Genomic DNA, 13,785 nt, shown 5'->3' with positions numbered 1-13,785 from the left:
TCTTCTATGTCATCATGTTCAACTTTATTGTCTGCTACTGCTTCAGTTTCGGAATGTTCTCTGTCCATTTTCACCGTTCAACACCTCCACTAACGCATGTACTCCGTTGTATGTGTGTTTAGCGGTGCAGCAGTGAAAAAGGTCCCTCCTTAAACAGTTTCCCGCTACACTACGTTCTGAACGTTGTTTAGGCTATTTAAACCGGTGTTGCAGTACAAGAAAAATCCATATTATAACAAAAATAAAAAACATTTTTTGGCATGAACCGGTATACCGCCCAGCACTAGCTTACATTAATTGATTGTACCACCTTAAGCTGTAATTACTGCAACAAAAACACTTCCTATAATTCAATACCAGTCTTTCATACTGCTGTGGAGGAATTTTAGCCCATTCTCCATTGTACAACTGATTTAATTCAGAAACAAGGCCTGCCCCAACAACTCTTTTAGGTTTAGGCTTAGACTTTGACAAAGTCAGTCAAATAATTTAATTTTGTTTTTTAGCCACTCTAAAGCAGACTTGCTTTTTCTATTTTGGATCATTATCTTGCTGCAATTTAGCTTTACCTCACAGACAGATAACTGGATAAAAGCAGGTCTTAGGTTACAGTGGACTTGACTTACAGCAATTCTGTATGTACAAATGAGCATATTAACCAACAAAATTTTTCTTTCAAGTGAATTCTAATTAATTTTCATCTAGCAACTTCTGTGTTTTACTTGCAAAAAAGGCAAACTAGTTTCAGAATGGATGAATAGTTATCAGTCATCAATAACATTGAAGTATGGTATAGTACAGCATGTACTAGGTCACCATTCTTGATCATTTTGTGTTTTCATATACACATGTCACCAAATGTAACTGGTGGCATGTGCAGCCAAACAATAAGTTCCACAATAGTTTAGCAAATGGATCAGCAGCTGTCTGTGTAATTCACAGCACCTCAGAGAGGTGGAAATGGTATTATGAGCAATTCCTCAGCAGAGACAACTTGTGTCTCACAATCGTCAGGTAGTGGTGAATTTTCTTGGCATCATTATGTCTTTTCCAACTGTATGAGATACTGTGTCATTATTAAAAACTGTAGGATACTTAAGCCTAAGCTTGACATACTGTATGCACTTAAGGTTTTGCTTAACTTAAATTGGTTTAAATTATTTATGTTTTATGATATAAAGTTTAGTAATATTGGCTTACTGCCATTTTATGAATTATTTGAAATGTTAAGTAATAAAGCATTATGCATTATTGCCAGTTTTTTCCATTAACAGACATTTTCAGTGCTAATTCCAATTTACATACAAAATGGGATTAACAAAATCCACATAAATAAAACTTATTTGAAGCCCATGGCCCATCTTGTATTCTTGTTAAGAATTTTCTGACGGAGAGCACAATTAATGGTTTCTTCAGGTCTGATTCATTGAGGTTTGAGGCAGCATACCAAAATACTACAGGTATATCAAATCATGTTTGACTGCTGGTATGATGTTGTTATTGCAAAATGTATTTGCTTTACACTGGACCTAATGGGACAAAAGTCATTCAAGAAGTTCAATTTTTGTCTTATGTCCATAGAACATTGACTCAGGAGGTCCAGAGATCATCCAGCTACTTCCTGATAAAGGGGCATTTACGCTGTTCTTAGTTAGCTATCATTACTGCCTTGATAATCTCCAATGATGCCCATTTTTAACCAGTTGTTTTCTGATTGTGGAGTCATGAACATTGACCTGTGCTATGGTAAGAAAAGCCTGCAACACTTTAGCCTTTTAAGATCCTGTGACTTCTTTATATGATTTTATGCTGTATCATTGGTGTAATTTTGGGAGGCTGTCCACTCCTAAAAGATTAATCCCAGCCCCTTCTATTTGTACACTATAGCACTAACTGTATTCCAGTTCCAGACCCTGAGAAATGGCTTTGTAACCTTTTTAGACTAATATATATCAATAACGATTTTTCTGATCTCTTCAGGAATTTCCTTTGATTGTGGCACTTTCTGCTTGCCAAATCTTTGTGTTGGAAACTTGACCCTTGATGGTAAGGGTGAAAATAAGTAAGATTTACAGAGCTAATCAAGTCTGGCTGTTGACTTAATTAGTTCTGGAGAAACATTCAGGGTCTCTGTCTCCCTTTCCCAGGCGGGGTTGGGGGGTGTTGGGGGGTAAGGACATCTGGGTGCAATGGTGACATTTTGGCCCTTAAAGTTCAACTCCCAGTTCTAGATTTTTGATTTTAATATGTGGTGGTGGATCCTAGGCAAAAATTAATGTTAACAGTTTGCACATTCAAGCAAAAAACAAATCAGACAATAGAAAAAAATACCTTTTTCCAGTCTAACAAAAAGTGTCTATAATACAGTTAAAGTATAAGTGATCAAGAAAATATGTCTAACATCATATGGCACTATTGCAGAGATTGCATTCTTATCTTCTGTCTTTACAACAGGATTGCCTATTCAACAATCCTCTGGCTTTTATAAGCTAATTCCGAACAAAATTTGCCAAGATGGCTTGTCTTTTTGTCATTCTGTTCAATCAACTGGCTCTAATTATCCCTTTAATTAGGCTGATTTAACTAGCAATCAAACAGAGACTGTTTCAGTAGCAACAGCAAAAAGATGTGAAAGAGCATAGCCTTCTCTTGTAAAATGACTTAAAGTAAAAATGTTTGTGCCAAACCCAGCTTTATATGGTGTGGCAAATAGGTAAATGCATTCAAGTCTGTTAAAGTTCTTTTTTACACCAATAGATGATAAAATCTCGGGTGTCTGAAACAGTGGTAAGTTATATGTTATAATAAACAGATAATGGAGCTTAAAGGAGTGTCCCTGCCCTTAATTAACCATAAGTGTTCTATTAAGAGGGCAGAACTTCTCCTTATGCAGAAAGTATAGAATTATCTGGCTTCTTAGGCATGCCCTGAAAGACTGCCACAGAAATACTCATGAAACATTCTGAGTACAGCCAGTATCTTTAAAGATGTCTACTGCATTTGTAAGAATATACATTCAACAAAGTCATAACTCAAAGCATTACTGAATTAAACTGTCAAAAGTTATGTTAGAAAGATATTTAACAAAACCATGTCATCACATTTAGGAGTACAGTGTATACATACTAGTCTTCTCATTACTGTAATGGATATTAGAAATTGCAGTTAGGAATAAACACTCTTGAAAACAGTACAGTCAACCCTAATCAGTTTTTTAATGCCTTAATAATAAGTTTAAGGTGAAAGTGAAGAAGAAGTATTTAAGAACAATGAGGAGAACTAAAAAGAGAACTAGCAAATGTTCTTAATTAATGTTCACTTGTAAAGAAAAGCCAGGGAAAGAATACACAAATCTTGCAATATATGCTTTGCTGTTGGGTTCATGATACAATATATTTTTTATTGATCTTTGCTGTCATTGCTATTAACAAAGAAACCACTGTGTTCCCAAATAGGAGTAATGTGAGCTGCTGATTTAGGTTATTATAGCTTGGGCTTCATTTTTCCACTCATATTTTCTGACTAACATTCTAGTCAATGCAGCCTATTGCTTTGCTACCAAAAAAAAAATATTTTGAAAAGTAATTTTTTAATATGAATCCTCATCAACAGGCACATCACAATGGCCATAAAGTCACCCCTTAAGAGGCGGCTTTCTTGTATGTCAGCCTGGGCTTATGTTTATTTTCTGGTTGAGTGTTGCTTTGATTGTTTTTGAATTGTTATTTTTATATTTTCATGCAATTTCTGTCATGTTTATTTACGATTTGACATTCATGTACCGTCTCTTTAAATGTTCTAATGTTCTGTGTACTTCATGGGTGAAGCCCCTGGAGGTATGACCATCTAGATGTCACTGCTGTTGGGTCTTCCTTCTGCATTTATAGGTAGCCAAAAAGGAATGAATTCATTCATTGAGCATTATATGGAGTTTATTATAGGTATTTCTGTTTCATTTGGATTTACTGGTGCTTGTGATTATACTGCTTCTGTCTCTGGACTCTTCTCCTTAGATTGTGTATATGGACTTATTCACTTAACATTGCCTTTAGGCAAGTCCTTTTTGATCTTTTGAGCATTTTGCTCTATTCTTCAATTTTTGTAAGATAAACCTCTCAATTTTTAGATTCCTTATGAGACTTGTCTCTGCAAGCCAGAGTTTCACAGTTTATCTATCACTTATGGGATATTTTGATATATTGTGGGACTTTCTTTCTCTTTTGAGCTTTTATAATCATCACCCCATTTTTGGGGCCTGCTTTGGCAGAAGCCAGCATGGTAGTATTTGGGCCTGATTGGTTTAATGTGACATCAGTGAAGGTTCTGGCCTGCGTTAGTGGTCTTTTGTAGACCATTCTGCTTTGATGGCAATTTACAACTGGTGGCTATGCAGAAACCATTTTGGCTAGCTGTGTAAATAATTTGGAAATGTAAAAAATTAGGGAATATTTAACTGAACATGGAAAATCCTAATCTTAAGGCATAACAACAACAACTGGGGTATAGTCACCGAATCTTCCATCTTCACTCTAGCATTACACTTTGTGTAAAAGAAGCCTCTATCTAATCTAGCTGTTCTCAATTCTTGAATTTCTTGTGTTTTGACCAAGTGTCTTTGTTTGGTCCCATTTTTCTTTCTTTGATACCTTGCCCTAATTGTTTCATGTTTAGAATTTTTAACAATTTTGCCTTGTTTTCGAATTGGCTAAACTGGCCCACTATAATTTAGTTATAGTGTTTGCTTAACTGTGTCCATCCAGGTTTTTTACCCAACCTTGATCCCCAAGTTGTCAGGAAAGAGTCTGGCACCCTATGACCATGAACTACAAAAGTGGCTTAGAAAGTGAATAGGATAAGCTAGCATGGTCTAAATGGTTTGTTTGCCATTTGTTATTACATTCTTATTTATTTTTATATTCAGAGAAATTATGATAAACTTTTGCAAGGTGCCCTCTATGACATTCAGTATATAAAACTGATTGATAGATGAACTACTCTCAGTAACAGTGGTAGGAAAAGCTGCCTCACAGACCTGTTGTCCTGAGTTTGAATCAAGAACCCGGTCTTCAATGTGGAGATTAGATGGCATTTTCTCCTTATATCTTCAAGTGTTTTTCTTCCTCACCCCAAAGATGCACATGTCAGGTTTACTATCAATTCTTAATTGGCCTCATGTGATTGGGTGGGTGTGTGAGTGAGCTGTCACCTCATCAAGTCTTGCTCCCTACCTTGTGCCCAGTGACTCAGATATGGTATCAAAATATGTGCTAGTTTGTTGAAGGTAGATAGAATGTGGAAAGCAAGTCTGAATTTTTACATTGGCTGAAAAAACTTTCATTGCAGCAGGGAAAGATATCAGATTATATATAAAGGACTGCAATAAATAAAAATTGAATTTGGAAAAAAATTGCTGAAAAGGGGCTGGGACCCTGAAATGAGAAAAGGTACAAGTAATGGATGGACGGATAAATTAAGACATTAGGCTTAAGTGAAAGGCTGGGATTTTGATGATGTTTTAAAACATCCTTTATAAGGACTTGCAATACACATAATGCATTATTTTATTATTCCCTCTAATTATTAAAATTTCCAGAGTCAATTTTCTAGATGCTATTTAGGCAGGAAATGGTCAAAGAAATTAGCTGACATTTTTTATTACATTCCAGCATGTATACTTTCCTGATATACAACACACATCAAGCAGTTTTTCCAAGTGATCTAATTCTGAAATAAAATGCCTCAGTAAACAAGAGGCAGCAGTTCAGTTAAAGAAGCCATGTTCTGTAACAATCTAAACTGCCGCTCATTCTTCTGAAATGTCAGCATTTTGTTTCTCTGTTCTTCATTCTAACATTATAGGACTGTAGGAATGTTTTCAAATAATTATATTTATTCAAAATAAATACTGTACACACTCTTCACACTTCTGAATAACAGATCACAACAAGCTGCTAATATAATTTTTTTTTTCATTACACACTGACAACTGGACACAAAACAGTGACCAGTCCAACAGCCTCATCTGCTTTTAAAATTGTTTAGGAAATTGACTAAAACTGTTCAAAGTCAGCAAAAATTGTATTTATTTTTCTTTTGTTATATTTGTACACTGAGCAAAATTGAATAAATTGTTTTTTTCCCAAATAAATCTGCTCTGTATTTATCCATAAAATACTATCATGTTGCTAGAAAAAACATGCCATTACCAAAAACTAAAGTATTTGTCTTTATTGCCGTTTTCTCAATTTAAAACTGAAACACAACACAGTAAACTCTGTGCATAATCCCTTTGTTCAAATCTCTCTAGATAAATGCATTCATATTGTGTATTTTCATACTCTTGCACCTTTCCACACAGAGTGTCACCAGACATGTTCAGAGTGCACTAATGTTAGACACAGAATCAAGCAAACAGAGAAAGTTCTCTTACTGCAATCCTCACGGTAACATTACACATATAGAATCAGATCTGCTACAACCACTTTATCTATTTTAAATACAATATTATTTTCAATGTAAAAACCGCTGGTCACTTTCAATACAGCATGCAAAGAATGCACTGCTTTAAAAATGATCTGATTATCAACATAATAGGATAGTTTCTGGCTCCTTGTGGCCCTGACCAGGAAACAAGTCTACAAAATAAATAGTTTGACTAATGTGATCATAAAAAAATTAATTAAACCATGCATGTGACAGAACAACAAAAATACCCTAACCTAAAGAAAATGTGGAAAGAATAACAAAGTAGGGCTCAAATGTCTTTTTTTTCTTGCAATGGTTTGCACTTCATCATTCCATCAGGCATACTAACAACCAGCTAGGTCAGAAAAGAGTGAGAACAATTGAATATGGTGGACAGCAAAAGAAACAATTACAAGAAAAAAGAGTAGAGGTGCTGCAGAAACACTTTTCTAACTGGGAAAATGCACAGAATTGTATTTTCTTTACATGTGTAACAAATGTAATATATAATTGGCAAACTGAATCTGGAAGAAAGGAATGATTAACCTACTATAGCAGAGCAAAAAATAATAAACTATTAAATCTGCATTTGTAAAATATGCAATGACTATGTTTGGAATGTAAGCTCTTTCTGCTTTTGTCTAATTTCATTATTTAAAAAATACCGCTAATTTCACATAAAAATTACTGTGTGTCTGAGTGTAATGCAGTTTCAAGGCAGTCTGTTGTAATTCACAGTTAATAACTTTATCTACAATTACAAACTAAAAGCAATATGAAGCCTTTAGATGTCACAAGTGTGACATCCCGATATCTACTAGAAAACTGTAAAACCTCCTTAAAAAAGTTATAAGTAAAGAGTAATAAACAAACTTCCACCATTCTGATACTTTTAAAATTACACTGTTCTTTCTCTGAAATCATAGACTTGCATTTACCTTCAAAGAGTGAGGAAAGGTAAATATGATGCTTTATAGCACAATTAACATTCATGAAATAATATGACCACCACCCCCCCCCCCCCCAATTTGTTTATTTACGGTCAGAAACACAGTACCCCTATAAATTTTATACAAATATATGAAATCTTATTTTACTTTTATGCATCACTTAATGCAGTGTTGGGTATTTACAGTTATGAGTTTCATTTTCATTTGCAGTGTTTAAAGACATTACTTTGCTTGAGCTGAGTACTCAAGAATAAAATGCAAAACATTATTGAAACGTACACCTAAGAATTTGTCTATGGCGTGAATTAAAGTGCAGTTAATACAGTTGTGATATGTGCTGTTACTTCAATTCTGCAGTACATTTGGAAGTTAAATTTCTGTATAAACCAACTGACTGAAAAATTAACAATATAAAGGAAAGCATATGGCACAATCCATTTAACACTTTGCCTAATACTGTCTTACTTTTATGGCATATTTCATATTTTTCACAATTTCTTTGTGTCATGATTTTGCTAATCAGGGTTTTAGCAAAATCATGCCCTGTGCCCTCTGACTTTAATGAGCGGGTTCCCTCTAAATGCATATGCCCAAAAGAAATACGCTGTTTCAAAAGCATACCTATTACCAAGTAGCATAATGTGTTAGCACACTTGCATTGAATCTTGACTTTAATGTTTCAGTACTTTATATAAATTGTAATCAAGATAGCATGTGGTATGGTGGAGCCAAGTTTATTCCCACAACAAACAGACACTCAAGTTAACTTGATTGGCAACTCTTATCTAACTTTGTAAGCATGACTGTGCCTTGCAATGATTCTTGCACCCAGTTGTTTCATGCCTCATGTGAAGGCACCAACTCCCCACAGGTGGATAAATGGGTTAAAAAAGGGACTGCTGGTTCAATATACATGTCTAGTGTACTTTAGTTTTAACACTGCATGGAAAGTGTGAAATAACCTTACAGTGTTAATTTTCATGCTAATTTGACAATTTAGTCGCCTATTTGTCTTAGGAAATTACAAAAACTTCTGTATTATTGTTCAACATCTGCATGCTTTTGTGTAAATTATTTGTTTTGTGTTAAGAATTAAATGCATATGCTGATGTTATTTCAAAAGCACACCCAACACTAATCAACACAATGCATTACAGCACTGGTTTTGATACCTGACCTTTGGTATTATGCCCTGTATGTATACATATAAAGTATATATAAATATATAAAAATATATATATATATATATATATATATATATATATTCCTCAGTGATTTTGGTCCATATTGACATGATAGCATCATGCATTTGCTGCACATCTGTCAAATGAACACTCATGATACGAATATCCTGTTCTACCACATCCCAAAGGTGCTCTACCGGATTGAGATCGGGTGATTGTGGAGGCCATTTGAGTACATTGAACTCATTGTCATGTTCAAGAAACCAGTTTCAGATGATTAGAGCTTTGCGACATGGCGTGTTATCGTGCTGGAAGTAGCCATCAGAAGATGGGTACACTGCAGTCATAAAGAGATGGACATGGTCAGCAACAATAATCAGGAAGGCTGTGTCATTTAAATGATGCTCAGTTGGTACTAAGGGGCCCAAAGTATATCAAGAAAATATCCCCCACACCATTACACCAAGAGCAGCTTGAACAGTTGATACATGGCAGGATGGCTCCATGCTTACATGTTTTTGACGCCAAATTCTGACCCTACCACCTAAATGCTGCAGTAGAAAACGAGACTTATCAGACCAGGCAATGTTTTTCCAATTTTCTATTGTCCAATTTTGGTAAGCCTATTCAAACTGTAACCTCATTTGCCTGTTCTTAGTGGACAGAAGTGGCACCCGGTGTGATCTCCTGCTGCTGTGGTCAATCTGCTTCAAGGTTTGACGTGTTGTGCATTTAGAGATGCTGGTCTGCATACCTCAGTTGTAAGAAGTGGTTATTTGAGTTATTGTTGCCTTTCTATCAGCTCAAACTAATCTGGCCATTCTCCTCTGACCTCTGTTATCAACAAGGCATTTTTGCCCGGACGACTACCATTCACTGGATATTTTCCATTTCTCAGACCATTCTCTGTAAACCCTAGTGATGGCTGTGAGTAGAGTGAAAATTCCAGTAGATCAACAGTTACTGAAATACTCAGACTGGCCCGTCTTGACAATGTCTATATGCCTAAATGCATTGATTTGCAGTCATAAAATTGGCGGATTAGATATTGCATTAAAAATACAGTTGAAAAGGTATACCTAATAAAGTGGCCGTTGTATGTGTATATATACATATATATTCATATATATATATATATATATATATATATATATATATATATATATATATATATATATATATATATAAACACATTCATGCATCCCTTTTTTTCATTTAAGAGAACCATTCATTTTCTAACACTCATCCATTTAAGCGAGCCAGTGCCTATACAATCAGTACTGGGCACAAGGTGGAAAACATAAATGAATGGATAGGCAAGTTCATTACAGGGCAGTTTTCTTTTTATATACTGTATACTATATATATTTGTTCACTAATATTCAAAAAATATTATTTTCATTCTACTCTAGCCGTTCCTTCTTAGGCAACTTATCTGGGTCTAGAAATTATAAGAACTTCTACATTACTTCACACCGTGTCTACGTGTATTTTTTATTATATCACTTGGAGGATGAAAAAAAATTAAGATAATACTTATTGAAATCTATTACAATATTATAATATGACATATGTTGCAACTGAACTTATATTTTTAAGTGTATAGTTCATTATTTTTATTTCATAATGTGTATGCAATGCAAACATTGTAGATACCTAACAAGTTAAAACGGTGAATGAAACCCATTCTTATAAGCAGCACTACCACGTGCAAGGTCCCTATACATAAACATATATATACATATCTATAAAATGTGTGAAGGTGACTGTATGATTTACATGAACAGGAATTGAAAAAGTGTGTAAAAGCGTTGCATTCCTAAGGTGTCATTTTCTCTTCATAAAGATCCGACCTCTGTCGAGATTCTTTCATTTTGTTAAAATATTGCATTGGAGGTTGCGTGGCAAACAGCGCGTAAATGCATCAGGCAAAGATATTCTGCCTAATAAGTCTGGTGCGATGTAAAATTTGCTAACTGGTAAATGTAGACTCTTTGGAGGCTTTTAATTTTTGTCTAGCAGTAAAGTAGACAGGTTTGCTGAGAAGCGAGCTGCCGAATTAATTCCCAAGCCCATGAATCGATACAGAAATGCGCTCTTGTCTATTAAGGCAACCAGCCAGCCAGCCAGCCAGCCAGCTGCCGCCGAAGAGCCCCGGACTGCACGGATACAAAGTAAGTTGCGCAACGCCGCTTGTCCACTGACCTCTTGATGTAGTTTTTCCCGTAGAGGATCTGCTGCAACAAGGTTACGAGTCCAAAGGCGCAAATAAAAATGAAGCAAAGCGACCTGTTTCCCAGCAGATCTCTGCCCGACGGGTCGGAGTAGCCCATCTTGCGTGCTGTCATTCACCATGAGGGGCCAGGGGCTCACGCCGCGGTGAACGTGTAGTAGCTGCCACTCATTCCAGTCTTTGGGGGGCGTCTCGTCGCTTCCCCTCTATGCTCGGCCAACATTACTGCGAGCTTCCGACAGCTGCTGCTCTTCGGCGTCTAAGGACAGACCCTCACTCACTCAAAAACGTTCGCGCCCGCGCGCTCTCAAACACGTGCACACGCGCCAGGCGCGCGTCTGAGCGACAGAAAAGAAATGCGGCAGAGACGTTTGCTGCTCGCGACCCTACGTCTTCTTCAGTCTTTATCACTCTGGGGGTCCGCACCCGCTCTTGATTGACACCCTCACTGTATATGTGTTCTCTTTGCCAGTCTTCTCACAGGTTTGCAGTGGAGCATGTGGACAGTAATGGGCTCACGAGGGAACCGGCAGCTTCTCCCGCACTCAGCCCCCCTCCCGGTCTGCTTCTCCCTCTGGCCATCTGTCTGCACAAGGTCACAGCCGCATCCCTTCAAGGACGGCTGCGGTGGCTCCTCCTGTCGACTCGATATGTGGAGGAACGGGTGGGACGCGCTCGCAACCACTTAGCCACCCACACACCACAAAGGAGACCACCGCCGACGGTGTCTTCCATTTTGGGCGGTGACGCTAACCAGCCACCTGCGAAGGACAACTAGCTTGCACCTTCAGTCATTTGAATACGATATGAAAAAAAACTTGACGGCCGCGAATGAATCAGCCGTGTGACATCGTGAAAATTCAATGTCAAGATGTTACTGAACTCGGAGTAACGTGCCAATCCATTTCAAACACCTGCTCATTATAGGGTAGGAGCCCGTGGCTTATGTATGTAATGATGGGCACAAGGCAAGTGCGTCTCTTTACAGTCATGACAGATTCATCTCGGACTGTACATGGACACTAGAAATCGGACGGTCTCTGCGTAATCGAGGGAACGTTACACTGTAAGCTCTAGCAGATATGTTCAATAAACATCTCATTTGACAAAATGATTCTATATGTAATACATGCAATTTCATCTAGCGCAGTACTGCCGTGATTCTATAAAATAGCTTGACTCTGTGTGGCAACTGAGGGTATTATAGGTTTGCAGCACGTGAACCTGATGGGTTGGACTGACAAATTAACCATTCAAACACACACAAATCATACATAGAATGTAAAACATGCATACAGTATATATGCTGAAGCACACGTGAAGTATTTGTTATTAGTGACAGGCTGTTCAGTAACTATATGAACTGTGGACAAAAGTACTCTGTGGAGAGTCTCCAAATGTAATGGTGGGAAGTGAATGCTCCTCTAAGAATTTTCTGAAGGGAGGAATGAGAAACGTGGCAGTGCAGGATGGCTGAGGTCTTACTGTTTGCCTTTCTAGATTTGATTAGGTTAGATTAGATATGTTTTATTAAGCCCCAAGGAGAAATTTAACTGCATACCGAAAACAAAGCAAAAAATATAAAATACACAGATACAGACTCAAAGTGCAATATAAGACAATAGAATAAAAACATAATACAATGATTATTATGCTAAAAAATAACTAGTAAATTGAAGTTTGTACTCTATAGTTTGAAGGAAGAAAGCATTGATGTATTTAATGATGTGCCAAATGCCAGCAGGCAGAAAAGATCTCCAGAAACATTCCTTATTACACCATACAGACATGAGCCTGTGGCTAAAAGTACTCAAAGAAAGTGCCCCGTGAACGGAATGACAGAATTGTTTATTATGACATCCAATTTTGCCACCATTCTCTTTTCCACAACAGCCTGTAGAGTGTCCAAAGTCAGTCCTGTAATGGAGCTGGAGTTACTGATAAATTTGTTCAGGCATTTTGCATCAGCTGAGCTCAAGGTTGCTTCCACAGACCATCAGTTAGAAAAGTAAACTGGCTACAAAGGATTGGTAAAAACATTTCCAGCAGCACATTGCACTCATCAAAAGACATGAATCACCTCAGGAAATGCAGTCTACTCTGGCCCTTCTTATCCAGTGCCATTGTGCTGTCAGACCAGGCCAGTTTGCTGCTCATAGGGGACTCCCAAGTACTTGTATCTCTACACTTCCTCCATCTGGATGATGACAGGTCTTAGGAGCTCCTTGACAAGTCATAAGTCCACCTCCAGCTCTTTTGTCTTGTTGATGTTGATCTGCAGGTGGTTCTCCCTGTACCACAAGATAAAGTCCTCTAACAATCACCTATATTCTGACTCCTCTCGCTTATTAATACAATATACAATGGAGGAGTTATCTAAGAACGTCTAAGGCGGCAAGTGTTATATAACTTAGGTATGGTTGCCGTTACTGCTCTAAGTTGCCTTCACCACCCGCTTTACAATACTAAGCAGAGCAGGTGCCATACCAGGATTTTAGAGAGCCAATGTGGATGGAATCCAATGTGCACCTGTGGAAGTTGGTGAGAAAAGACAGAGAAATCCAAGCTTTCCTCAGACATTTGAAGAATTAAAAGAGTGGGTGAGCTTTCTTGACAATAACCCAAATGTGTTGTGCTTATTTCAGTTTATTTGAGATTGTCATGCCAAAAAAATACTTCTGCTCACTATCTCAACAGTTTCTCCTACAATACAGATGGGAGTGTGGTGGTCAACTTTGTGCTTGCTAAGGTCTGTGATCAGGTCCTTGGTTTTGCTAACATTAGGCATTTTCCCACCACAAGAACTTTGTTTTCACAAACCAATGAGTTCCTGTATGATGTAGGCCCTGGTTCTCTTCTGGTCCTTGGCCCGTTTCATGTGTTGCATTCCAAACGCACGACAGGAACTGTATCCTTTATATAGATAGATAGATAGATAGATAGATAGATAGAT

The 13,785-nt window shown here is 37.2% G+C and overlaps 1 protein-coding gene across 3 annotated transcripts in view; it reads right to left on the bottom strand.

The window, feature by feature from the left end:
- The window catches only part of st8sia5 (ST8 alpha-N-acetyl-neuraminide alpha-2,8-sialyltransferase 5), a 134,509-nt gene extending 123,023 nt beyond the window's left edge, over positions 1-11,486 (bottom strand). For all 3 annotated transcript variants that reach the window (XR_007935175.1, XM_028802399.2, XM_028802400.2), the window contains exon 1: positions 10,805-11,486. Coding sequence is in view for 2 of the 3 variants with exons in the window: in XM_028802399.2 (XP_028658232.1) it covers positions 10,805-10,947 (143 nt within the window). In the remaining variant the exon portion in view is untranslated. The remainder of the gene's footprint in view (positions 1-10,804) is intronic.
- Positions 11,487-13,785: the final 2,299 nt, after the last annotated feature.

The sequence above is a fragment of the Erpetoichthys calabaricus genome, chromosome 5 (genome assembly GCF_900747795.2).
Source record: "Erpetoichthys calabaricus chromosome 5, fErpCal1.3, whole genome shotgun sequence".
Taxonomy (NCBI): domain Eukaryota; kingdom Metazoa; phylum Chordata; class Cladistia; order Polypteriformes; family Polypteridae; genus Erpetoichthys; species Erpetoichthys calabaricus.
Note: the sequence above shows the minus strand (reverse complement) of the source record. Positions and strands in the feature narration are given on the sequence as shown.